We start from the raw sequence: 26780 nt of genomic DNA on the forward strand, positions 1-26780 counted from the left end.
ATGGCGGGCCAGCGGGCACTGCTGCTAGCTGGCTTTCTTCTGTCTGGGTTCCTGCTCCCAGAGGCCGCCGAAATTCTGACTGTATCCTCACTGGGTGAGTGCTGGCAGGAGAATCAGACATAGACGCATCCCAGATGCTCAGGCAAGCAACCCTGTTTCATAGGTCATTCTTTGTAGTTTTCCAGAGCTTGTTTGGGTTCCAGGATAGAGGAGGGAGGGGAGAGAGGGAGATGGGGGTCACAGAGGGGTCCCCACTGCTGGGTTGGGGAAGTTAGTTTTGGGGAAAACAGCAGTTTCCTTTCTTCTCTTTTAATCTGCTCTGTAAGTGCTTCCCACTGTGCATTGCTGGGGCCAGAATTTAGATCCAGTGCTGAGCTGGAGATCCTGAATCCCCTACTCCAGGGCGGGGCAGGAACTTTCAGAGGCACACCCTAAAAGTCTGGGAGTGTGCAGTAGTTGCCAATAGAAAGTGGAAGACAGGTCAGTTTCAGGCTCTTGGAAGCCAAGGACAGGGGCTCCTGGGGGCAGCAGCACAAACGGGGCATGTTTCATTAATAGGAAACCTGAAAACTGACTGGGCAGAGGAGGGAACCCCAGACAATCAGTTGGGAACAGCTCTCTTTTTGCCCTTGCTGCTAGAAGGTTTTGAAGGACAGTGAAGCAGTTAATTCTGCATAAACCCAGTTTTGTTTCCTTTACTTTTGCACCAAAGGGAACAGAAGGGGAACAGGAACATTTATCAGGTTGAGGAGGCATCATAACATGGAGTTTCCCTATATATTTTGGATCCATCCTGACAGGATAGGGGGCTCCCAGAATCACTTTTAGATCCCCTAGAATCTGGGGATCCTGGGCTAGAAGAAACCACAGAGTTCATCTAATTGGGCATCTCCCTTTTTATTTCCTGACAGGGATCCTAAGGGCCAGGGAAATGAGGGGCCTTTTGCAAGAGCACAGCAGACCTCCCTGATGTCACACACCCGGACTTAACCCACTGTTTCTTACCTCAAACCTGTTTTCTTCCCTAGACTCTACTCTTTATGGTGGGGATTCCTAAAAATCAGTATTGAAAAAAAACAAACAAACCCTATTTTCCATTTTAAATCTATTTTTTAATGATAGAGGCAACAGAAAAAAAGAGCTGCCTCACCTTTTGAAATTGCAGGTCCCCTGGACTCTGAGAGGGGGCAGGTGTGGTTTGGAGGTGCTTTCTCCCCTTGCCTCTGCCCCAGAATGCACTGGGCTCACCAAGACCCTCAGGAATAAATGCCTCTGCAGGAAGCCTTCTCCCCTGCATCCATTTCTTGCAGTGGTTAAAAGCGATCCAGAGCAGGCACTTGGGTCTGTGTTTTACGAGTCTGTGTTACATCAGACAACACAAGTATAGATGTAAAAAACTAGAGTAATTTCCACAGATACACATTATTACTTTAGTCCTATATCTTTCTCTACTGACCCAATCATCATGAGATCTTTATCTTCCAAGCAACCTCCACTTCCCAACATAGGCAAATTCTATTCCTTTACCCATAGATTCAAGAAAAATGCTCCATGATATCACATGGCTTTAGACATTGATGTAATAGAACCTGTACCATCCCAGAGAATCAAGCTTCTGTTTCCTTAGGATTCCAGGATTTTCCTATGTTGGGTGATGTCCCAGTTTTGCATGCATACAGGATCCTACAGTTCCACCCAAAGGGACCACAGTTACCCTAAATGCTTTAATCGATTTTTAGCAAAATGCAGGCCCCAAGTGAGGAACATTGTCATATAAATTCGAATCTGAAGAATTTTGCTGTGAGCAGTGACTCTACCCTCTTTTGCTTCTGTGGCTTGGCTTGATATTCACGTTCCCATGTTTCTGGCTTCCACGTTGACATAAATTTCCTGGGAGAGAGATCCCAGAAATAGCTTTGAGTGATTGTCCTTTAGAAACCCATTATTCTCACATCCATAGCCTTGTGTGTCAAAATTTCCAGCAAAACAGTTACTTCTTTAGACACAGTATCTCCATAAAGGCAGCCTAAATTTCAGCATGTAACTAGGATCAGGAACTCCCTCAGGCCTAAGCATTAGAGAAGGTCATCTCACTGGCATGGAGACCTTGAATTGCAAAAGGGAATTTTTCATGTAAGATTGCTACATATTACAATTTGGTCAGAAAGAATGTGGGTATCTGGCCTGGGGTTTACCCAAAATGAAGCCAAAGGACTAAAATAACTCATCTTCTACTGACCACCAACTCTCTGCTACCTTACCCTGGATTCCCAGATCCCCCACATCAATTTCAGACCCTTTGTTCTCACCTTTACAAAAATAAAAATTTTGTATTGTTCCTAGGTGGAAGCCATTATCTACTGCTGGACCGGGTATCTCAGATTCTTCAAGATCATGGTCATAATGTCACCATGCTTCTTTATGGAGGAGATTATTTAATCCCAAGTATGTTCTTTTTTTTTTTTTTTTGGTAATTATTAAATTTATCTACCCCAGGAAAGGATATACAACGTCTCTTGTATAGCACTGCTTAGCACAAAGTCTTTTTTAATCTAGTTGTATTTTAAGATGGAAAAATGTGTGTGTGTGTGCGTTTTATGTTAAGTGCTGGATATCTTACTAGACTGTGTAGACCTGGCCCCCACAATGCCATATCTGCATATTTTACCTTCCACTCTGGTTATTTTATCCATTATTTAGCATGGAATATGAAATCTTCAGTGATTATTATAACACTGTGTATCACACCTTCAATTCTTTCAGTTTTTGCTTTAGATATTTGATGGTCTCTAATTAGCTGCATATATGTTTATAATTGTCATATCTTCTTGCTGTATTAAACCTTTTATTAATATGTAATGTTTTTATTCATCTCTTGTAATTTTTTTATTTAAAATCCATTGTGTTTGATATTTGGTACTTGCATGGAATATTTTTTCCATCATTTCCCTTTCAGTCTATCTTTCATTTAAAGTGCCTATAAAAGACAGAATATAGTTGGATTATATATTTTTATAGGCAGAATATAGTTGGATTATGTTTTGTGTGTGTGTTTATGGCTTTTTATTTTTTTTTACTTTTTAACACATATCATTATTTTGGAAAAATTCAGATTTATGGAAAAGTTGCAAAGATAGTATAGAAGTTCTCACACATCCCTCACCCTTTCCCCCCATTGTTAATATATTTTTATTTTTAATTCTTTTATTAATATGTTTTATTGAAGTATTATTGGCACACAATGTTACATTAGTTTCAGGTGTGCAAGCAACTTGACAACTATGTATATTGTGCTGTGCTCACCACAAGTGTAGCTACCATCTATCACCATACGAAGCTATTACAACTGGATCATGTGATTTTGTCCATTCTGCCAATTTCTATCCTTTGATTGGAGAATTTAGTCCATGTATATTTAAAGTAATTACTGATAAGGAGAAATTTACTTCTGTCATTTTGCCATTTGTTTTCTATATGCCTTATAACTTTTTTGTACCCCACTTTCTGTATTACTGTTTCTTCTGTGGTTAGTTGATTCCTTGTAAAACGTTAAATTCTTTTCTCATTTTCTTTTGTATATATTCTACCACTTTTTTGTGTGTATGGTTACTTTGGGGATTTTATTTAACCTGCTAACTCTATGACACTCAGATTTTAATTTATACCAGCTTATATTAACACTCAAATATTCTGTTCCTAGCTGGCTTCATCCTCAACCTGTTCAGTTAGTTAATGTCACAAAATTACATGTTTATACATTATGTGCCCCAAACATAAATTATCATTAACTTAAATGCATTAGTATCTTAAATTATGTAGAAAATTTGAATGGAGTTACACACAATTTCAAATAATGATAGTTTTTAAATGAATAATTTTTTAATGTACTAGTCTCTTAAATCATGTAGAAAACAACAATGTAGTTAGAAGCCATTGTTACAATAACCGTAGCTTTTATAATTGCCCATCCATTTACTTTTTTAAGGTCTTTATTTTTTCATACACCTTTAAGTTACTCTCTGGTGTCCTTTCATTCTTCCCTGGAGAACTGCCTTGCACATTTCTCCCAGGGGAGGTCTAGTGGTAACAAACACCTTTAGTTTTGTTTATTTGGGATTGTCTTAATTTTCCTTGACATTTGATGCACAGTTTTGCTGGATATAGAATTTTTGTTGACAATTCTTTTTTTCTTTTCTTGTTCTTTCTTTCTTTCTTTCTTTCTTTCTTTCTTTCTCTCTTTCCTTTTTTCTAGAATTTTGAATATATTGGGACATTGCCTTCTGGCCTCCAATCTTTTTTTTTTCCTTCAAAATTTTTGATTAGATATGTATTGGTAATCTCATTGACAGCCACTTGTATGTGATGAGTCACTTCTTTCTTGCTGCTTTTAATATTCTCTCTTTATCTTTCTATATTTTGATTATACTATATCCTAATGTGGATGTCTGAGTTCATTTTACTTGGAGTCTGTTGAGCTTTGTGGATGTTTATATTCATGTCTTTCATTTAATTTGGGAGGTTTTTAGCCATTATTACCTCAAATATTCTCTCTATCCCTTTCTTTCTCTCTTCTCCCTCTGAGGATCCACAAAGCATATGATGGACCCTTAGGCTGTGTTCCCTTTTCTTCAATTCTTTAATTTTCTGTTCCTCAGACTCAATCATTTCTGTTGTCTTCAGGTTCACTGATAATTTCTTCTTCATGCTCACTTTGGTTTCTTTTTAGATTTTCTACCCCTTTATTTAAAAAAAATTTTTAAATGTTTATTCATTTATTTTGAGAAAGCAAGAGAGAGAGAACAAGCCAGGGAGGGGCAGAGAGAGGGAAACAGAGAATCCCAAACAGGTTCCATGCTGTCTGTTCAGAGCCTGATGCAGGACTCAATCTCACAAACCATGAGATCATGACCTGAACTGAAATCAAGAGCTGGACTTGCCTCATTTATCCCTTTATTTATATTTTGCATACACTTTTTCCTTGACTTTCTCCACATCTCCCTTTAGTTCTCTGAGAATTTTTAATGTAGTTATTTTATTTTATTTTTTTAATATAATTTAATGTCAAGTTAGCTAACACACAGTGTATACAGTGTAGTCCTGGCTTTGGGAGTAGAGTCCCGTGATTCATCAGTTACATATAACACCCAGTGCTCATCCCAACAAGTGCCCTCCTCAATGCCCATCACCCATTTCCCCCCTCCACCACACCTCTCATCAACCCTCAGTTTGTTCTCTGTATTTAAGAGTCTCTTATGGGTTTTCCTCCCTCTCTGTTTGAAACTATTTTTTCCCTTTCCCTTCCCCCAATGGTCTTCTGTTAAGTTTCTCAAGTTCCACATATCAGTGAAAACATATGAAATCTGTCTTTCTCTGACTGACTTATTCCTTTTCTTTTTTTTTTCAACGTTTATTTATTTTTTTGGGGACAGAGAGAGACAGAGCATGAACGGGGGAGGGGCAGAGAGAGAGGGAGACACAGAATCGGAAACAGGCTCCAGGCTCTGAGCCATCAGCCCAGAGCCCGACGCGGGGCTCGAACTCCCGGACCGCGAGATCGTGACCAGGCTGAAGTCGGACGCTTAACCAAGTGCGCCACCCAGGCGCCCCTCTGACTGACTTATTTCAACTTAGCATAATACCTTCCAGTTACATCCACGTTGTTACAAATGGCAGGATTTCATTCTTTCCTATTGTAAGGCAGTTATTTTAAAGTTATTATCTAGTATATCTGCCATCAGGTCATTCTTAGGGACAGTTTCTGTTGATTTCTTATTTTCTTCAGAATAGGCCTTAATTTCCTGTTTCTTGGTGTGTCTTGTGTTTTTTGTTGAAAACTGAACATTTGAATATAACAAAGTGTTAAATCTGGATATGAACCTCTCCTCCATTCTCCAGGGTTTGCAGACTTTTGTTATTAATTTTGTTTATTTATTCATGTTCAAAAATTGTTTTGTGCTGCTTTTGTGTTGAGGATCAAACCGAGGTGTAAATTTTACTGTTCACTGTCTTTTCTCAGCCTTTTCCTGGGCATGAATGGACACTTTCAAGTTTTCCTGGTATGTGTAGCTGTTTTACAATGTCCCAGCTTTTAATGGTTCCCTTTGAAATGGGTAAATTGAGAAAATGAGGGGGAAAGGAGGGCATCAATCTTTTAAGACCCCTGGAAGTCAATTGAGCCAGAGAGGGAAGTGGCTGCAATAATAGAGCATGATGCAGAAACCTTGCTGCCTACTTCTTTGTCTGCATCTCTGCGACCAGAGCAGCAATCAGAGCACAGATACTTGATATTTGGACAAGGTGATTTTTTTTTTTGCCCAGTCAGGCTCTTGAAACCTGTGTACAAGCTGCTCTATAAACAATGCATACAGCTTCCTGCTGGAGACTGAGGGCTGGGGGATGGGTAGCTGCTACTGTGGAAAAAGCTGAAATTGACTAAAATTATCTGCAATTTACAGTTAAAGACTTCCTCTGGTTGGTGGAAACCATCAATTGGCTGCAGATTTCCCAAATAGTTATTTCAGACAAATTCTGTCAGTGGAATTGTTGTCTACATCAGGAGGTGTGTGTGTGTGTGTGTGTGTGTGTGTGTGTGTGTGTATGAATTTTTCACCATTTGCTGTTTTCAAAGTATGTCCAGGAAAGCTCCTTATACTCTCATGCTGGAAATGGAGCCGTAATAGGTGTGTCTTGACAGTGTCAGGGATGGAAAGACCTTCCACTCAACAAGCAATTTGTCCCAGGAATTTAACTGAGGTGCCATGGCTTGTGCTTTGTGTAGGGCAGCAGCACATCCCTCTATGTGAGTTGCTGTGTGCGTGTTTGTGTCTTGACTGAATGGGCTCCACAAATCTCTGCAAAAGGAGGTTGTCCTCAAAGTACTGTCATACATGTGCTTCTGGAGAAAGTTAAATGTGGTGAAAGATCTTGCCAGCAAAACTAGCGAGTAGGGCTGTTGAGGTAGTCCATGAGAAGCCAAGTTACAAGTTACTTGTACCCTTCAAAGGTGAAGGTGAAGAGACACTAGAGCTGAGAGCTTGTTGAAATAGGAATTAAACAGAATGTATTACCAAAGCTATGACTGTAAAGAATTTATTAGTCTTGGATATAGTCAGTAGTTTCAGTAAGATTGGAAATGGAGGCCATAATATGATCACAGTAATCCACTGAGAGGCTCCATTCATTCAGGGTTAAGAATAGTCAAGTTAGGCTATTAAATGGAGAACTAGTGGGGATAATCACTTCTTCGTTAATGGATCCTTTACAAAAAGGGATTTAATCCTTGAAGGCACTCTATTAAAACTCTACTTTGTTGTATTAAAACTTTTAATATGTTGGGCAGATCCAATGAGTTCCCTTTCGTCATGGTGTTAGTACTAAAACATTAATTTTATGACTTCTTATATAGGAGCAACCATAGCTACTGTGAGATAACAACCAACGGCTGTTATGGCTATGGGATATTTAATCCCAGTAGTTAAGACAGGGCATGCACCACTGTGCTCTATCTAATATTTGCTACCTCCTAACAGTATAGAGGTACTTTGATAAATTTTGGTGAGCTCTCATGATATATCTGTTATTTTCCCCAGTATTGACTAAGACGATTAAAGTTGGTCATTGGGGGGATCTCATCCAATGTTAAAAGTAATGTAGAACCTCTGATGTAAGTCACAAAAGCCAATCTGTGTCCTTGCTCTGTTATAATTTTTTTAAAAGTAATGTTAGTTGCCACATATGTCAAAACTGAGACCTCTGTTTTAATTTCTTTCCTGACTCTCCCACGCTGACATTTCCCATTTTTTGCCCTTCCTTTCATTGTCATTATTTATACTTTGGGGGAGGGTATGCCTTTTAACCTGCTCATATTTATAAGTTCTTCCTCCAAATGTCCTAATTAGCATCACCAAAGCTAAGGGCCTTCTTGCTGGTGATTTTAGAGAACTGAGATTAAGCTGAGTTTGAATTAACCCTTGAATTAACCCCACGAGGGTGTCATCAGTGTTTCCCTTATACTGTGTTAATCAAGGTTTTCTTTGAGCTACAGACATATCATGAGCAACAGTAGCAAAGGCATTTTCTCGGGTTCTAGTGCACCTTCTCCTTTTACAGTGTGGACTTCATCAGATGGCATGGTGTTATCCTCCTCACACCACTCAGTGGGCTTGTAAACTGGAATCAGTCTTAACTCAGAGCACTGTTTATAATGGGGGCAGTCCTTGAGATGTACAGCCATTGGTCATGCGGTTCTACCTAGCCTAGTGTCAATCACACGGTTCATGCTGGAATCCAGAAACAAAGTGGATTCTGACACAGAAGATAGGTTTGTGTGAGACACATGACCAGGGCCACTCAAAGGCTAAACCCATCCTTTTGTTTCTAAATGCCAATTATGGAAGCCTCTGAGTGGGATGGAGATGCAGGTTCCCCTCATGGGGTCTGGCTTGCTTGGCTGAAAATCTTGGTCACACGAGGGAGGTCATGTTGAGGCTTTCTCCTCATTTTTCCAAGATATGTCCCAGAAAGTTAAGGAGGAAATGGAGTTTGAAAGCTGTCAACAATCCAACTTCAAAAATGGTGCCAGACTCTTTAGTACACATGAGTTATGGGGGAAATGTCGGAATGGTAAGTAGGACTGCAGGGGACTACTCTTGTTAACTTAGCCTTTGCCGTATTTTTGGCTGAATGAAAAACCTTTGCATGTGTCACGTGTAAGTAATAAAAAAATATCTCTTTTTTCCTAAAAAACAAAGGACTGGGGAGCTGGGATAAAATTAAATCTGTATTTAAATACAAAGCGTAGCACTTACTATATGTGCAACCGTGATGAATTATCTGACACTCCATTTATGTTTGTCTTCTCATCTGTAAAATGAAGAATATCTATACCGTTACATGAAAGCTTCAAATAGAACTTTACTTTTAAGTTCTATATCATTCATTCAGTTGAATAAAAGTAATTGAATTATTATAATGTTCTCAATAAATAGTATCAGATCCTATGACTGAAGAAATGAAAAAGCAGGCAGAAACCGAAAAACCCTCTAAAAGCAAACATGCAGATATATATATAAAATTATTAGGATAAAAAAAGCAACTATGGTATCATGCCAAAATTATCTGCATTGTTGGACTTAATGATATATTTTATTGGTGTTTTTAAAAATTTTTTATTTAGAAAAGAAGGAAAATGCATACCAAGTTATCAGTTGGCTTCTACCTGAGGATCATGAAAAAGAATTAAAGGAACATTTTGATTCCTATATGAAGGAAGCTTTGCATGGCAGGTAATTTCTTTTATTCTCTGATTGAAATTGCTCTCAATTCACTGCATTCAGTGATGCAAATAAATGGTTGGATGCATAGCTATTTGGGATGAGTTTAAGAGAAATGGATTGGTGGTTGGATGAGTGGATGGATGGGGAAAATCAGTGGTGGGGGGGCAGCGGATGGATGGAATAGATATGTTTTGCACTCCCAATCCCTTTGTATACTGTGTCTCTTCCACTGAAAGCATGAATGTATTTCTGTATAGTGAGGGTGATTGTTCTTTCTGGGTCTTCCTGGCAGCCCTTCACCTACAATGTTTGTGTATATACTCTCCACAACACAGAAGGCAGGATAAACAACATAATTTCTGATTGTTGGTAGGCGTATCAGAGCCACCATTTTATACTTACTTTTCCTCTCATCACTTAAATTCAAGAATGGAAACATGCTGATGAGCATTGATTTTTCATACCCTGAGCCATTGTCTTTTAACTCATTTAAAAACCCAAATGCCTTGATGACACACATTGTGATATTAGCTTGAAAGTTTTCATCATTATCTGGGATGTATAAAAAGTTCTTTACTTTTGACAGAAGAGGGAAAAGATAAATATTCATGCCTTTCTGATGAATTATAGTGACCTAACTCCACCTTTCCCTTTTTCCTTAAAAATTTTATTCAGTCATCAAGGTGGTCCTAAAATCTGGCTTTTGCCATAAAGCCTTTCTGCTTACCTAAACTAGAAGACCAAATTCTTCATCCAGAAGAGGTGTGTTCTAAAATACTCTCTTGAAGCATTGTATATATCATCTTGTGTTGTTATTCATGATTTTTTTATTATGTCTTGTCTTTTCTTCCCCACTTCATTTCTTTGAAGACATGTTGCACCCACTTATTAAATATGGTGCAGCATGCTGAGCACAGTACCTTCCTGTATTTTAATAGATTAACCTAATTTCAAATATGATGAATGCTGTTCTTTTGAGGAATTTGTAGTTCATTTCTTGAATTTATCCACACAAGTAGCAGTCATTCATTATGTAAAATCATTTAAAAACACAATAGAGAATAATTTCAGCTAATCATCTATTGTCACTTGAAGTTTACTCTACAGTGCACGTGGACAACTGCATATTACTAATGAGCTCTCACCTGTGGGCTTTCAGTGGGCTGACATGGTGTAGTATTAAGTTCTTTCACTACTCCAGGAAAGATGAAATGGAAAGGGTAATAATAAGCTTGTTTGTTTTAACTTGTTTATCTCATAGGTTAGAAAAATATCAGTCTTGGGATTCTAATATTACCATCACAAAGTTCCTTGTGTCAGGCAATTTCTCAAATGCAGACTATATAAAATTTAAAGAAAAAATGGGCTATATTATCAATACTGATGGACTCTGCTACCAAGTTACTTCCACAGGTAGGCTGAGAAACAAGACAGTCGCTCACGAACTGGAGTGTACAGGTGAAAGTTAAAAAGAGCATCACAGAATGTGTCAAGTAGACATGGAACTCTGATGTCTGCTACAGTCAGAGATGGCTCCCAAACTGGATGGCTCTTGAATTGGCCTGGATGGGGTGGATGTGATCACTGGAGAAAAGAGAGGGAATGAAGTGAGAACATTTTAGGAAGCAGAAACCCCAGAACCAAGTGACTAGAGCAGAGTGTTCATTGGAGACTGGTAAAATAGGTGGGCAGCTGCCAATATGGTCTTACTTACTTGGGATATTTTCTTTGAACCAAAGATTCTCCTATATATTGTGAAATTGCCACCTTCAATGAATATTTGTCATTACTGTTTTGTTGTTGTTTTTTGTTTTGTTTTTAACAGAGAAGCATTTGACACCTTTGTAAAGTTAATGGAACAATTGGGGATTCAATGCAGTGATTTGCTAAGGAGAAGTGATATCATGGATTCTTTAAAAAATGAGAACTTTGACCTGGTATTTGTTGAAGCATTTGACTTCTGTTCTTTCCTGGTTGCTGAGAAGCTTGGGAAGCCATTTGTGTCAATTCTTCCCACCCCATTTGGCAGTGTGGACCTTGGGCTACCAAACCCGGTGTCTTATGTTCCGGTATTCCATTCCTTGCTAACCGACCACATGGACTTCTGGGGCAGAGTGAGGAATTTTCTGATGTTCTTGGATTTCTTCTTAAGGCAATGGCGAATCCAGTCTACATTTGACAACACCATCAAGGAACATTTCCCGGAAGGCTCTAGGCCGGTTTTGTCTCATCTTCTAAAGAAAGCAGAGCTATGGTTTGTTAACTCTGACTTTGCCCTTGAATTTGCTAGGCCCCTGCTTCCCAACACTGTGTATGTTGGAGGCTTAATGGCCAGACCTGTTAAACCAGTACCACAAGTAAGTGAAACCTTAGCACTCAATAGGGACTTCATGTAGAGCTCTTCAGTGTAGAGTTGGTGGCTCCCTTGCCAGTGGAAATTGGGAGTGAAGTAGGATGAGACAAACAAATTTTTCTAGTTTATTGTATTGTATTGTACTGTATTGTATTGTATTTTAAATTTAAGAAATTTTTGAAAGTATAATATGAATTATTGACAGTAGATACCATATTGTGCCTCAGACCTGTAGATCTTATTGATCTCATTTAACTTTATAACTCTTCCTCCATTAAATATTAACTACCTTTTTTCTCTTTATCCCAACCCCTGATATACACATGAGAATGCAATTTCCACTTTTTATTCTATGAACTTGACTATTGTAGATGCTTCATATAAGTGAAATCCTGCAATGTTTGCTTTTCTGTGACTGGCTTATGTCACTTAGCATAATGACCTCAAAATGCATTCATGGTTTTATATATTGCAAAATTTCCTTCTCTATTTCTTTTTTAAAGTTTACTTATTTTGAGAGACAGAGAGTGGGAGGTGGAGAGGGAGAGAGAGTGCAAGAGAGAGGATCCAAGGATGTTCCCCGCTGTCAGTGCAGAGTCTGATGCAGGGCTCCATCTCACCAACCATGAGATCATGATCTGAGCCAGTATCAAAAGTCTGATGCTTAACTGACTGAGCCACCCAGGCGCTCCCAAATTTCCTTCTTTAAAGACTAAATAGAATTCCACATGTATATGTGTGTGTGTGTGTGTGTGTGTGTGTGTATAATTTCTTTAACCATTCATCTTTTGATGGACATTTAGATTGTTTCAACATTGTGGCTATTGTGAATAGTGCTCCAGTGATTATGGGAATACAGCTATCTCTCTGAGATTCTGATTTGCATTCTCATGTGTATATATACAGAAATGGAATTGTTGGTTCATGTGCTGGTTCTATTTTTTTTTTTTTTTGGAAGAATGTGCATACTGTTTTCTATAGTGTCTGCACCATTTTGCATTCCCAAAAGCAGTATGCAAGGGTTGCAATGTCTCCATATGCTCAACATTTGTTGTCTTTTATTTCTTTTATAATAACCATACTGACAGGTATAAAGTGATACATTACTGTGGCTTTGATTTGCACGTCCCTGATTACTAGTGTTGTTGAGAATTTTTTCATATATCTGCTGGCGATTTGTATGTTGTGTTTGGATAAATGTCTATTCAAGTCCTTAGCCTATTTTTTACTGAGGTTATAAGTTTTTTTTTTTTTTTTTTTTTTTTGCTATTGAGTTTTAGTCCTTTCCTATACATTCTAGAGATTAATCTCTCTCTTTCTCTCTCTTTTTTTAAAGTTTATTTATTTATTTTAAAGAGACAGAGACAGCCAAGCTGGGGAGGGGCAGAGAGAGAGAGGGAGAGAATCCCAGGCAGGCTCCATGCTGATAGCTACAGAGCCCGATGTGGGGCTTAACTCATGAACTGTGAGATCATGACCTGAGCCAAGATCAAGAGTCAGACGTTTAACCAACTGAGTGACCCAGGCGCCCCCAGAGATTAATCTCTTATTAGGAATATGGTTTGCAAATATCTTCCATTTGTAAATGTCTCTTTACTCTGTTGATTGTTTCCTCTGCTGTGCAGAAACTTTTTAGTTTAATATAGTCTCACTTATTTTTGTTTATTGAGTTAATTTTGTTTCTGTTGCTTGTGCTTTATCATTGAACTCATTGCCAAGACCAATACCATGAAGTTTTTGCCCTGTTTTCTTCTATGAGCTTCACAGTTTCAGGTCTGGTGGGGAAGGGGCAGAGGCAGGGGGACAGAGTATCTCAAGTGGGCTCTATGCTGACAGCAGTGAGCCTGATATGGGGTTCAAACACACTAACTGTGAAATCATGACCTGAACAGAAGTCAGATGCTCAACCAATTGAGCCACAGCCCCGGTCTAATGTTTAAATTTTTAATCCATTTGAGTTTTTGTGTGGTGTAAGGTAGGGGTCCAATTTTATTCTTGTTCATGTAGCTATCCACATGACCTGGTTAGGGATTCTGGTGAGAGGGTGTTTTCATAACTATTCACTGGCTTTGGTGAGACTGGTTACACATTTGCCTTGGGTGCACTACTCTTTCATTTAGTTTCTGGATTCCTTACAAGGGAATTTGACCATGAAATATTGCTGAATTAGCATGTTTTTCAGGGGAAGGAGCATCCAGAGCTTCTTACTCTGTCATCTTGTTGATCCCAGGGTCCACTTTCAAGGAAGCCCTTGCTATAAAGGTCATGGAAGTACTGTTAGGTACATGGCTTTGATATTGCAAACCTCCTTAAATAATGGCCCTAAGCTCTTCCTATGTCTTACCCTCGTCCTAGCCTTGCTGGTAAAAATGCTTCAATAAGTTGATATTTTAATATCTACTTTTTATGATCATATATAGAATAATTATGTAGTGAGAGGACACCGCAGTTAAGGATTTTAAAGGAGATTAGTTATCCATGATGAAATGTAAAAAAACTGAGACATAATGTAATGAGGCAGGATTGGGTGTGACTGACAAGACCTGCAGGCATAATCTCTAATGTCTCCTTCCTATAAAGGCCTGGTTCCTGACTCAGCCTAGATTTTCTGATTTGATTGATCTTGGATTGGGTCTAGGTAATGTAATATTTACATGCTACCCAGGTGGTCTGAAGGGAGAGCCTGAACTCAGAACTACTGCTCTAGAAGTTTTGAAAAAGGTGGAGAGCTAAGATTAGTGGCTGCCTGTTGCCTGTAGGTAGGTACTTGGGTGCTATTGTATGGACATTATCTCATATATTGTATGTCATGCCACCTTGAGATAACTGTGATGATCTCCAGAATTATAAATGAGAGGACAGACATTCATGTGATGTGCATATTATTCCCAGTACCATTTAGCTCAGAGCAGCAAAAGCCCAGATCTGACCTAGGCACCAAAATCTCTAACCTCCCCCTACTGATCTTGCATTGAGTGAACAGAAAAAGTTGGGGAATGATTCATGGGCAAAATGGACTTTGGTTCATGGTGGCATTTCTTAAGAAACAGAACTGGGAAGGAAGATACACCAGGTTGAAAGAACAGGTGGCCCCATGTGTGGAGGTATATGTAAGATGGCCATGAGGCTGGGTTCTCTTGGTGACACTGGCCAGACCAGTGTAGCTGAAGATTCAATTATACAAATAAAACTAGGCCAAAACAGAGGCCTTACCTGACATGATGGTGGGTCAGGTCTTGGAAGTGAGACAGGAGTTATTAAGGAAGAGAATAATGGAAGTTAAAGTGTGTAATCCATGAGATAACAGATGCTTGCTTTGAACGATTTTTTTTCTCTCCTTTCCTACTTTTTTCTATTGAGATCAAATAAACATATAATAAATTTTACCACTTTAGCCATCTTGAAGGGTATAGTCAGGGGCATTAAGAACATTCACATTGTTGTGCAACCATCACCTGCATCCATCTTTAGAACATTTTCCTCTTCCCAAATGGAAACTTCATACCCACTCGATAGTGACTCATTATTTCCTCTCTGCATCCAGACCTTGGCAACCACTATTCTCATGTTGTCTTTATGAATTTCACTACTCTAGGTGCATTATACGGGTGGAATCATACAATATTTGTTCTTCTGTGATGCCTTGTTTCACTTTGCATAATGTTTTCAAGATTCATGCATGTTGTAGCATGTGTCCAAATTTCTTTTCTTTTTAAAATGTTTATTTATTGGGGGGGGGTAGAGATGGAGGGCAGAGAGAGATAATCCCAAGCTGTCTCTTCACTGTCAGTGTAAGGCCCATGTGGGGCCCAATCTCATGAACTGTGAGATCATTACCTGAGCCGAAATCAAAAGTCCAATGCTTAACTGACTGAGCCACCCAGGTGCCCCTGAATTTTAAAGCTGAGTAGTATTTCACTGTATGTATATACCATATTTTTTATGTATTCTTCTGTCCATAGACACCCTGGTTACTCCCAATTTTGGCTATTGTGAATAATGCTATGAACAGTAGTGTTCACAAATATTTGTTTGAGTCCTTGCTTTTGATTCTTTTGGGAATATGCCAAGAAATGGAGTTTCTGGAGCATATGATAGTTGTATATTTATGTTTTTGAGAAACTGCCATGCAGTCATTCACAGTGGCTGCACCAGATTACCTTTCCACTAACAATGCATAAGGACTCTATTTCTCCACATCTTCACAAACACTTGTAATTTTATATTTTTGTTTTTTTTTGTTTTTTTGTTTTTTTTTTTTGTTTTTTGTTTTTAAAAATTTTATTACTCACCATCCTAATGGATGGGAAGTGGTGTCTCACTGTGGTTAGATAAGAATTTTCCTGATTAGTGAGGTTTACCATTTCCTAACCTTATTGGCAGTTTGTATCTCTTCTTTGTTCAATATCTGTTCAATATCTGTTCAAGTCTTTGCCCATTTATGAATCATGTTTGTTTTTTGTATAGAGTAGTTCTTTCTATAATCTCTTATCAGATATGACTTGCAAATATTTCACCCATTCCCTGGGTTGCCCTTTCACTGTGTTCATAGTGACCTTTGATACACAAAATTTTTCTTTTTGATGTAATTTTTTATTATGTTGCCTGTGCTGTTGGTGTCTTATATGAGAAATCACTACCCAATACAATTATATGAAGATTTCTCTATATTCTTTTAAGAGTCGTATGTGTATAGCTCAGATTTTTAGGTCTGTCATCCATTTTAAGTTGATTTACCATATGGTATAATGTAATGGTTGACTCTCAGTTTTTTTGCATGTGGATATCCAGTTTTCCAATATCACTTGCTGAAAAGACTGTCTTTTACCTAATGAATGGTCTAGAACCTTTGTCAAAAGTTATTTGACCAAATATACCTGGGGTATTTCTGGACTTTCTATTTTATCTTATTGATCTACATATCTATCTTTTTTGTCATACTACACTATTTTGATTACTGTAGCTTTGTAGTAACTCTGGTATCAGGGAATGTGGGACCTCCAACCCTGTTCTTTTTTCCACATTGTTTTGGGTACTCATTGTTTTTGAAATTCCACATCAGCTTATGATAGGTTACTATTTCTTTTTTTTTTTTTTTTTCAACGTTTATTTATTTTTGGGACAGAGAGAGACAGAGCATGAACGGGGGAGGGGCAGAGAGAGAGGGAGACACAGAATCGGAAACAGGCTCCAGGCTCTGAGCCATCCGCCCAGAGCCTGACGCGGGGCTCGAACTCACGGACCACGAGATCGTGACCTGGCTGAAGTCGGACGCTTAACCGACTGCGCCACCCAGGCGCCCCGATAGGTTACTATTTCTGCCAGAAGCAAATGTTGTTCACTATTGATAGAGATGCATGGTACCTGTGGATCACCTTGGGAAGTACTGGCATCTTTAAAGTATAAGTCTTCTAATCCGTGAAACCTGAATTTTGTTTCCACTTATTTGTGTCTTCTTAATTTCCTTCAACAGTGTCTTATAGTTTTCAACATAGTTCAATATAGTTACCTCCTTGGTTAAGTTTATTCCTAACTATTTTTTTATTCTTTGGATTGTATTGTGAACGAAATTGTTTTTCCAATCTCCTTCCTGAAATGGTCATTATTAATGTAATGCAATGGATATTCTGAGCTGATTTTATTTCTTGCTACTTTCCTAAATTTCTTAACTCGTCATGACAAATTTTTTTGTGTGTGTGAGAGAGGAAACTTAGGATTGTCTGCATATTATATCTTGTTATGTGCCATTATTTCTTGGTGCAATCTTTCTATTCTTTCCTCTCTCATTCTCTTGAGAACTCCATAATGCATATATTAATCTACACAAAGGGGTCCTGTGAGTCCCTCACACTCTATTCATTTTTTTGCCCTTTCTACTTTTTTCTCTTTAGACTTGACATTTTAGATGTCCTGTCTTCAAGTGTACTAAGTCTTTCTTCTGTCTGTTTTGGTCTGCATTGAACTACCCTAGTGAATTTTTCAATTCAGTGATTGTATTTTTTGTTTTGATTTCTTTTTTTGCTTTTTTTGAAAAATAATTTCTGTCTCTTCTTGCTATTATTCTCTATTTGTTCATATATTGTCTTCCCGATTTCCTTTAGACCTTTGTCCACTTTTTTTTTTAGCTCTTTGTGCATATTTGGTCAATTTAAAAGTCTTTGTTTAGTAAATCCAATGTCTGTTTCTTCAAAGAGGGTTCCTGGAGATTTATTTCATTCCTTTAAATGACACATTTTGGCTTTTAGTCTCTCTCTTTTTTAAATATGTCTTGTGATCTTTTGTAGAAAGTTGTGGGCATTTGTAAACCCAGTCACCTCTAGTTGTGTTTGCAGGCTGCCATAGAACACCTTCACTAGTTAGTGGGGAATGTTTAATACTTTGGATAAGCCAGGGAAGACAACTTAAAGTCTCCTTAGGTATTTTCTGAGCATTTTTCCTGTCTGGACCTTTGTGTATGCGTTCATTCATCTGATTCTTCCTGTATACTTGGCCAATTTTAATGTCTTAAGTTCCCAAAGAGTCTTACCCAGATTCTGTTCAGGGACATAGGTGTTTTGTTTCTCTTGCCCCAAGATTCTAAATTCTGCAGTATCCCTGCAGATTTTACATGACATTGTGCCCTCTATTGCCTTGCAAGACTCCCACCAACCTGATATCTGAGCTATATTGCCATTTCCAGTCAGAGCTCTGAGCCTGGTGAGATCTTAACTTGTCACCTGGGAGCCTACAGAGTGGCTACAATGTTGCAAATTATTTCATTTCTTCTCCTCTTACAGAAGGCAGGGCTACCACTGCTGCCTCTGGACCATGGCATGCCACTTCAGGAAGAGTGTGGGGCCAGAAGAGTAAAATTGCCATGGAAATTCTCACCATTCTGAGTGTGTGTGTTTTTTTCTTCTTGAATGGGCATCTGTTTGGTTTCGGTATATCACTGACTATTTTCCCAAGTCGTATAAAATTATCTGAGTGAGTCTTTAGCCTTTTTTGTCTTTTTTTTTTTTCCTGTGGGGAGCTGGGAGTACTCAGCTTCTTATTATGATGTCATGCTCTGCCTTTGCCAATTTTAAATTATAGATTTACACTGATCTTATAAATGTCAAGTGACAACAAAGCTGGTTTTTACTGGTCCTTTGGGATGATAGTTTTTATAGTGTTGTGCTGGATGGAGTTAAGAAGGGCCAGAATGGTACAACGAGGTAAGCTGGAGACAGTCAACAAATGCAGAGGAAGGAAGATTGACAAAGGATATGAAACTAATTTTTAGGGTGTTAGATCATGAACTTCTTTAAGAATCATCTAGGGTGGCTATGTGCTAGTTAAAATCAGACAAAATAGACCAATGTCAAACCTTTTACAGGATATAAAAGGTATTTTATAACATGTCTAATGTAACAAAATCAATCAGCATAATGCAACACATCTATAGAATGAAGAGGATTTAAAAAAAAGCTAATCATTTCAAGAGATGCAGAAAAAATATTTGACAAAACTAATGTCCTTTCATGATAACAACAGTCAGAAAGCTAGGAGTAAAGAGGTATTTTTGAACACAATAAAGAGTATTTATGGAACACTGACAGCTTTAACATCATACTCTATGGGATAGACTGAAATCCTGCTGCTTCAGATCGGTAGTCTAAGATGCCCGCTTACATCACCGCTATTCAAATATACCCTACACAAAGCAAGTAGGCAAGAAAAAGAAATAAAAGGCATCCAAATTGGAATGGACAATGTAGAAATGGTTTGATATTCATATGACATAATCTTGTATATAGAAAATCCCAATGAATTCATACAACTTGTGTTTTCATACACTGGCTATGAACAATCTGAAAATGAAACCAAGCAAATTATTCTATTTACAACAACACCTAATTAAACTGAGGAGGCGAGAGACACATACACTGGACACTACAAATTTGCTGAAAGAAATTAAGGAAGACCTAAATAAATGGGAAGACATCTCAAGACCATGAATTGTGATACTTAATATTGTTAAGAGAGCAATACTACTCAAAGTGATCTACAAGTTTTACCTAAGCCTTATCAACACTTGAGTGGCTTTATTATTACTTTTTTTTCTTTTTTGCAGAAATGGAAAAGCCAGTCTTCATCTCACATTGAAATGTAATCGAATGCAAATAGCCAAATCAACATGAAAAGAACAGTGTTTGATGACACACATCTGTGACCAATTCATTTGTGACAAGGGTGCCAAGAGCAATCAATGGAGAGAACAGTCTCTTCAGCAAATGGTGCTGAAACCACTGGATATTCATTCCCATGAAAGAGAATATTCCACGCCTTCTTCACACCATATACGAAAATCAACTCAAAATGGATCAATGGCCTAAATAAAGAGCTAAAAGCCAAAAAGTTCTTAGAAGAAAAGAAAGGGCTAAATTGCATGGACTTGGACTTGGCAATGAATTTGTAGATGTGACATTGAAAGAATGAATAACAAAAGAAAAAATAGATAAATTTGACTTCATCAGAATTAAAAGCTTCCGGAGAAGCTTCTCTGGAAGCTTTTAATTAAAGGGGACATTTTATAGAAAATGAAAGGACAACCTCTCAGGTACCAGGCGAGTATGTACTCTCTTGCTGCTTTTCATCCTCATCTTGGAGGTCCTAAGAAAGTAGTAGGAGAAAGAAAAAGCAATAACAATCATGTAGATTAGGCAGGAAGAGTTAAAACTGTTCTTTCTCACAGATGACATGATGGTCTATCTAAAAAATCTGAAAAGTCAAGAAAAATATTTCTGGAACTAGCAAGCAATTATAGTAACATTAAAGCATACAAGTTTAATATAAAAAATCCATATTTTTCTTGTATATCAGCCGTGAACAGGAGGATGTGAAATTAAAACCACTCTACTATTTATATTTCACGACTAAATATGAAATCTTGGGAATAAATACTAACAAAACATGTATAAGATTTATATGGAGAAAACTACAAAATGCTGATGGAAGAAATCAAAGAGCTAAATAAATGGAGAGATACTCCATATTTATGGGTTGGAAGACTCACTATTGCTAGGTGTTAGTTATCTCCAATTGGATCTATAGATTCAGTGCAATCCCACCGAAAATCATAGCAAATTATTTGTGGATATTGATAAATGGATGTTCAGATTTCCATGGAGAGGCAAAAACCCTGAAGGGCCAACACAATATTGAAGATGAAGAGCTAAGTTGGAAAACTTACATTAATCAACTCCATGACTTATGAAATGGCTAAAGTAATCAAGACAGTGTGCTATAAGCAAAAGAACAGACAAATAGATCAATGTACTAAGAATAGAGAGTATACATAGATCCACACAAATTTAGTCAAATGATCTTTGACAAAGCTTTAAAAGAAGTACCATGAAAAGAAGACAGTCTTTCCAACAAATGGACACAGTTCTTACATCTTCAAACAAATTAACACAAAGTGGGTCACAGAACTGAACATAAAATGCAAAAGTATGAAATTCCTATGAGGTGACATAGGAGAAAATAGATGACAAAGTGCTTGGTGATTGTTTTTAGATATAAAATCTAAGGAATGTTCTATGATAGGGTTGATAAGTTGGCTAAATTTATTTTAAAAATAAAGAAGGTGTGGTTTCTGTATACAATGTAATACTTCTTGGCAATTTGCATTTGCAGCAACGTGGATGGAACTGGGAAGTATTATGCTAAGTGAAATAAGTCAATCAGAGAAAGACATATATCCTATGTTTTCACTTATTTATAGATCTTGAAAAACCTAACAGAAGACCAGGTGGGAAGGGAAGAGTAAAAAAGTAATTACAAAGAAAGAGAGAAGGAGGCAAACCATAAGAGACTCTCAAATATAGAGAACAATCTGAGGGTTGATGGGGGAGGGTGGAGGAGAGGGGGAAATGGGTGGTGGGCATTGAGGAGGTCACTTGTTCGGATGAGCACTGGGTGTTGTATGTAAGCGATGAACCATAGGAATCTACCCCAAAAACCAAGAGCACACTTTACACACTTTATGTTACCCAATTTTATAATAAATTATGTTAAAAAAATAAAAATTTCTGTTCTTGGAATTACCTGTCAAGGGAATAAGAGGTGGAGACACAGACCAAGAGTAAGTATTTGCATAGATAAACCTGATAAAGACTATTATTCAAAATGTAATACACACAAATACACAACCATATATATAAAATACACAAATAACTCTTAAAACTCAGTAATAACAAAAAACCCCAATTAAAAATTTTTAAATGGGCCAACCACCTTACCAGAACTCTTATCAAAGAAGACGGACAGATGGCTCATAAACATGTGAAGGAGACAAATGACAGATATTTCTCCAGCATCTACCTCAGCCCCCAGAGTGCCTACTGCCCCCTACTGGGCCAGGAGAGCAACTGGCACTCACCCAGACACTAGCACCTCTGGTCTGTCATTGGAACACTCCTAAATGGCCATATCTCCACAGACAAGGATGAGGGATGAGGATGACCCTGATACTGGGCCATGTTCACAATGAAGAAAGAGGTTCCCATCACCTCAACTTTCCTCTTCTTAAAACATTGTTATACATGGAAGTCCTGTATCTAGATGTCGCTGCTATAGTATGCATTAAGTGCCTCATGTGCAACGTGGGCGATTGTGGTAGTGGCTGGACACCTAAGGCTCTCTTGACATTTATTTGTGATTATTGAAAGTATTTGTATGGTATGGTGTGTCCTGAGGTCTCAGAAAAATGACTTGAAGGCCACCATAAACAACAGATATGAGCAGAGTGCAGAACCTCCCTAGCTATCCTCAGAGCTATGAGAACAGTATCAAGACAGTGAGCTCTAGGCACTGACAGGAGGGTGTATTCGGTTAATAGATGTCTTTCAATTCACAGGTGTCTAGGTTTCCATGAACAACTCTGTTCACATACTTTCCTTTCTTACCACTCCAGGAATTTGAGAATTTTATCAGCAAGTTTGGAGACTCTGGTTTTGTTCTTGTGGCCCTGGGCTCCATGGTGAGCACCTATCAGTCCCAGGAAGTTCTCATGGAGATGAACAGTGCCTTTGCTCATCTCTCCCAAGGGGTGATATGGAAGTGTAAGCTTTCTAAGTGGCCCAAAGACGTCAAATTGGCAGCAAATGTGAAAATCGTGGACTGGCTTCCTCAGAATGACCTCTTGGGTAAGGACTGACCAGATCTATTTCTCTTTTTCTACTTATGTCTCTTTAGGGCTCCACGGGGCAACTCCATCACTGTGAGAAGGGATGTTGGTAGCTAAAGATAATGTTTAGCGGACAGGAATGGACCAGCCACTTGGAGTTCCTGGGAAATCAGGCTATACGTCAAAAATGTTTAAAAATGCCGTGTTTGCTTCTTCCTTTCTATTTCAGTCCTGATATTTTCAGTCGGAAGTGATATTTTTGTCAGGTTATTTTAACCCTAACATATTTGCATTGAAGAAAGTTATCCAAACCTAATCAAAGACGGCTTGTGGACTTTGAGAACACACATCAGGGGTCTTCTTGTCATTGCTTTTCCTGGGCCCTTTAGAACCTGTTAGGCCACGTGCCATTACACACCCCCCCCCCACACACACACATGTTAGCACATTCTCCTATGCTACAAAAGGTATAGTCATACTTTCAAAAAATTGATGTTGATGGTGTCTGAAGGGTGTGCCAAAATATCTGACTGTCAAGATGAATAACTTGTCAGCCAGATATTTGGTCCATAAAATTGTCTGGTAATAGTTCCTTACACCCCAAGGTTTTCTTTGTCCTTGTGCCAGTTTTTTGAGCACGCTAGCTGCCACCACAACTGAATACCTCAGAGGTTCACCCCAAGATTATTCACCCCAAGGCTCACAAACATATTGGGAACTTAAGATAGAGTGTTCTGCATTTTTTTTTCACAAGGCATGGAGTAAAAAGGATTCTGATTTTCAAGGAAACACCAATCGATTCTGATGCACATCCCTGTTGAGAGGCACTGTTTGAGATGAACTCTTCATTATCAACACTTGTTTTGGTTTTCTCTAAAAAAGAGTAGAGTAGCACACGGGAACTGGAAATACTGAGATGGGTGGTCCATCACACCCTACTTCAGAGGATTTCTTATTAAATTGAGGAGAAAGCACATAGAGTGTATGTTTGAGGAATGCCAGGTGAGATGCGATGACAATAAAAGTATTAAGACTTCAATAAGAGGGAAATAATGGGCAGTGAAGGAGAGAGGGTGAGACGTGGAGAGTGAGAGACAGAAAAGAGACAGAAGGAGACACAAAGAGAGCAGACATAAGAAAAGCAAAGAGAGAAAGAGGGTAGAGAGAAGAATGGATGGATGGATAGGTGGATGGATAGTTGGGAGGAGCAATATGCCTTGCTCAACACTGTTCTCTGCAGCTTTCCCTTGGCTTTGAGTCTTAGATGGATTGACTTAGAGGAATCTCTGTACACAGACAAGGCCAGAATCTTCTATCTTGGAATATGCACCCTTGAGTGTGTTCAAAGCTGGATCAGTAAATCCATTTTCTCCACCATACCTTGAAATCCCTTGGTATTTTCCTCTGCCCTGATGCTTTCCCTGGTGTTCTGAAAGTTTTCATGCTGAAATATTCCTGATTTACAACAGCTCACCCACGCATCCGTCTTTTTGTCACCCATGGTGGGTTGAATAGCATAATGGAGGCCATCCAACATGGTGTGCCCATCGTGGGGATTCCAGTCCTTGGAGACCAGCCTGAAAACATGGTCCGAGTAGAAGCCAAGAAGTTTGGTGTCTCTATCCAGTTAAAGCAGATCAAGGCAGAGGCATTGGCTCTGAAGATGAAGGAAGTCATAGAAGACAAGAGGTATGCAGCTCTCTGAACTTGTCATTGAGACTAAAAGAAGATATGAAATACGATGAGTACTGTGTAGCACTCTTTTGCAAAAAGGCAAAACTTTAGGGACAGGCAATGATATGTGTATGATACTAATACCTGTTCTGTTTCCTCTGAGAGTAAGACTAGGCATTTAGGTTAGATGCTGAGAACAGTTTTCTACCATAAGTATTGCAAAGACTCTGACCTATTTACACTGGGTCTCAGAGAGGTGTTATATTTTGATGCTGCTTATAGTAGAATTTCACTGAGGCAGGAGGTCTCCTTTTTGTCCCCCAATAAGCCACACTGTTTCTCCAGCCTCAGGCCCTTTGTCAGTGCTGCTCCCTAGAACATCCTTCCTTCTCCTCTCAGGACTGGTTCCTTCATGACCATTGGGCTCATCTTCAATGTCCTCTCCTCAGAGAAGTGGTCTTTGTCTGACAGTCCTAAATGCACTCCTCTCTCACCCCCTTCAATTGTAATTTGTTTTTTCTTCTTAACACTTCTCAGGATAGGTAACTACCCCATTTCTTTCTGCTTTTGCTTTATTGTGGGTCCCTCATATTAGAAAGTAGAGAGTAAGCCCCCTTGGATGGCCAAGTGTGTCTGTTTTTTCCCCTGAGCTCACCGGGCCTAGCACAGGGCCTGCCACAAAGTAGGTTGAGATGAATTTCTGTTAAGTGAGTTGGTAGAAGGACCCATGATATCTTATGTAAATTCCCATCCAGCACAATGATCTGATAATGAGGGTGGGTGGAATATCTTATTAGCATCTTCAGAACATCTACCCTGAGTCAGGGGTATGTTACATCACATATATTCATACGTGCTTTTTCCTTTAGTGTACCATAAGCCTCCTGGGAAGAGACTTTTCCTTACAGCTTAATCACTGTTTTATAGTTTAGCACTTTTTGGCCCTAGGCATGGATCTTTGCATGAAGGCACCAGTTTGAACTTTTCAATGTGACCCAGCTAGACTGTGGCAAGACCAGTGGTGTAGACCCTAAGTCTAAAGTTCTTTTTTTTCCAGCAAAAGAGCAGACACAGGATTAAAGCGAGAGATGGCTAATGTCTGGGAAAAAGACAAGAGCCCCAAATAAGGGTCCTTGCCCCATATTTATTCAGATCAGAAGGCTTGCAAATGTGATGGGCGTACACAGAGAGACAAAGAAACTGTGAACATTAACTTTTGGACGTAGGGGAAAAAGGAAGTTTTGAAGATATACAGTGTTTGGGGTTTGGGTCAATATAAAACAAAATCTGGGTAATGGGCAGATGGGTAGATGGTTGTTAACAGCAGACAGGAGGCACCATGCCTGTTTATCTTAGCTAGCCTAGAGGATGAGACAGGGGAAATAACCTCAGGGTTAATAAGGCATCTTTTCTTTTGTTAACTATCTTCACTCTGGGCTGCTTCGCCTGCAGCACAGTGGTCCATAGTCTAATTCACCAATTTACCTAACCTGGCCCCATTCTCCTGTGAAAGCAGCTTTTCTGCTATAGTACTAAACTGGGGGTGCTTCCACCCTGAACATCTAATCTTGGTTATTTCATATACCTATGTATTGGGCACCTGTGTGCTGTTTCTATTTCAGGCCTTTGCCTCTCCCTTTCTATTTTGGAGGCTCTGCACCCCCTCTCTATTTTGCCTTTGCACCTCCCTATTTCTGGCACCTTTCTGCCTCCCTATTCTTGGGGTGTCTTTGCACCCCCTATTTTTGGAGTGCCAATCTGGTTTACTGAAACTCGGGTGTGAGCATTTTAGGACTTTGTATTTCTTTATGCCTTGTTAACGCATTGGTGTAAGCCCAGGGGATTCCTAAGCTTATCCCCTCCAGACCAGGCCAGCACTTTTCCTTGAAACTGAGTCTTCTGTGCACATGGAGGAAAGAATGTGTGTGTGTACGTTGTCTCTAAGTCTTTTGAGGCCAAAGGAGTAATGCCCCGCCTCTGTGTCTGCCAACAGGTACAAGTCAGCAGCGGTGGCCGCCAGCATCATCAGGCGCTCCCACCCCCTGACCCCTGCCCAGAGGCTGGTGGGCTGGACCGACCACATCCTCCAGACAGGGGGTGCAGCCCACCTCAAGCCCCATGCCCTGCAGCAGCCGTGGCATGAGCAGTACCTGCTGGACGTCTTCTTGTTCCTGCTGGTGGTCACCCTGAGCACCCTGTGGCTCTGCGGGAAGCTGCTGGGCATGGTGGCCAGGTGGTTGTGTGGGGCCAGGAAGCTGAAGAAGGCTTGATGGGGGTGCATCCTTGATGGGTATTTGAGAAGCCACTGGTTCTACAAAGTCTCCAA

General features: G+C 39.1%; 1 protein-coding gene across 5 annotated transcripts; it reads left to right on the top strand.

Annotated features, from left to right (window-relative positions):
• On the top strand, positions 1 to 26724 carry LOC124507688 (UDP-glucuronosyltransferase 3A1-like). Of its 5 annotated transcripts, none has more exons than XM_047074001.1 (8): positions 1 to 94; positions 2344 to 2449; positions 3143 to 3144; positions 9176 to 9284; positions 11101 to 11632; positions 22568 to 22799; positions 24250 to 24469; positions 26448 to 26724. In XM_047074001.1, the coding sequence occupies exons 1-8, from the start codon at positions 1 to 3 to the stop codon at positions 26722 to 26724; spliced, it is 1572 nt and encodes a 523-aa protein (XP_046929957.1). The 5 variants fall into 5 exon arrangements, with proteins under 5 accessions (XP_046929957.1, XP_046929950.1, XP_046929942.1 ...); XM_047073994.1 differs by lacking the exon at positions 3143 to 3144 and adding an exon at positions 3398 to 3403 and having other exon boundaries at positions 2344 to 2445; XM_047073986.1 differs by lacking the exon at positions 3143 to 3144 and adding an exon at positions 8509 to 8622 and having other exon boundaries at positions 2344 to 2445.
• The last annotated feature ends 56 nt before the right edge of the window (positions 26725 to 26780 follow it).

This window comes from Lynx rufus, unplaced genomic scaffold (genome assembly GCF_022079265.1).
Source record: "Lynx rufus isolate CCGP_SWC_20201006 ecotype Redwood Valley unplaced genomic scaffold, mLynRuf1.p SCAF_1, whole genome shotgun sequence".
NCBI lineage: Eukaryota > Metazoa > Chordata > Mammalia > Carnivora > Felidae > Lynx > Lynx rufus.

Bases quoted from the DNA above. Each gene is read 5' to 3' on its own strand.
- LOC124507688 (XM_047073986.1), top strand. From the start codon at position 1: ATGGCGGGCCAGCGGGCACTGCTGCTAGCTGGCTTTCTTCTGTCTGGG. The intron at 2,446-8,508 runs GTATGTTCTTTT...CATTTTTCCAAG, and splicing joins AGGAGATTATTTAATCCCAA to ATATGTCCCAGAAAGTTAAG. The intron at 11,633-22,567 runs GTAAGTGAAACC...TTACCACTCCAG, and splicing joins CTGTTAAACCAGTACCACAA to GAATTTGAGAATTTTATCAG.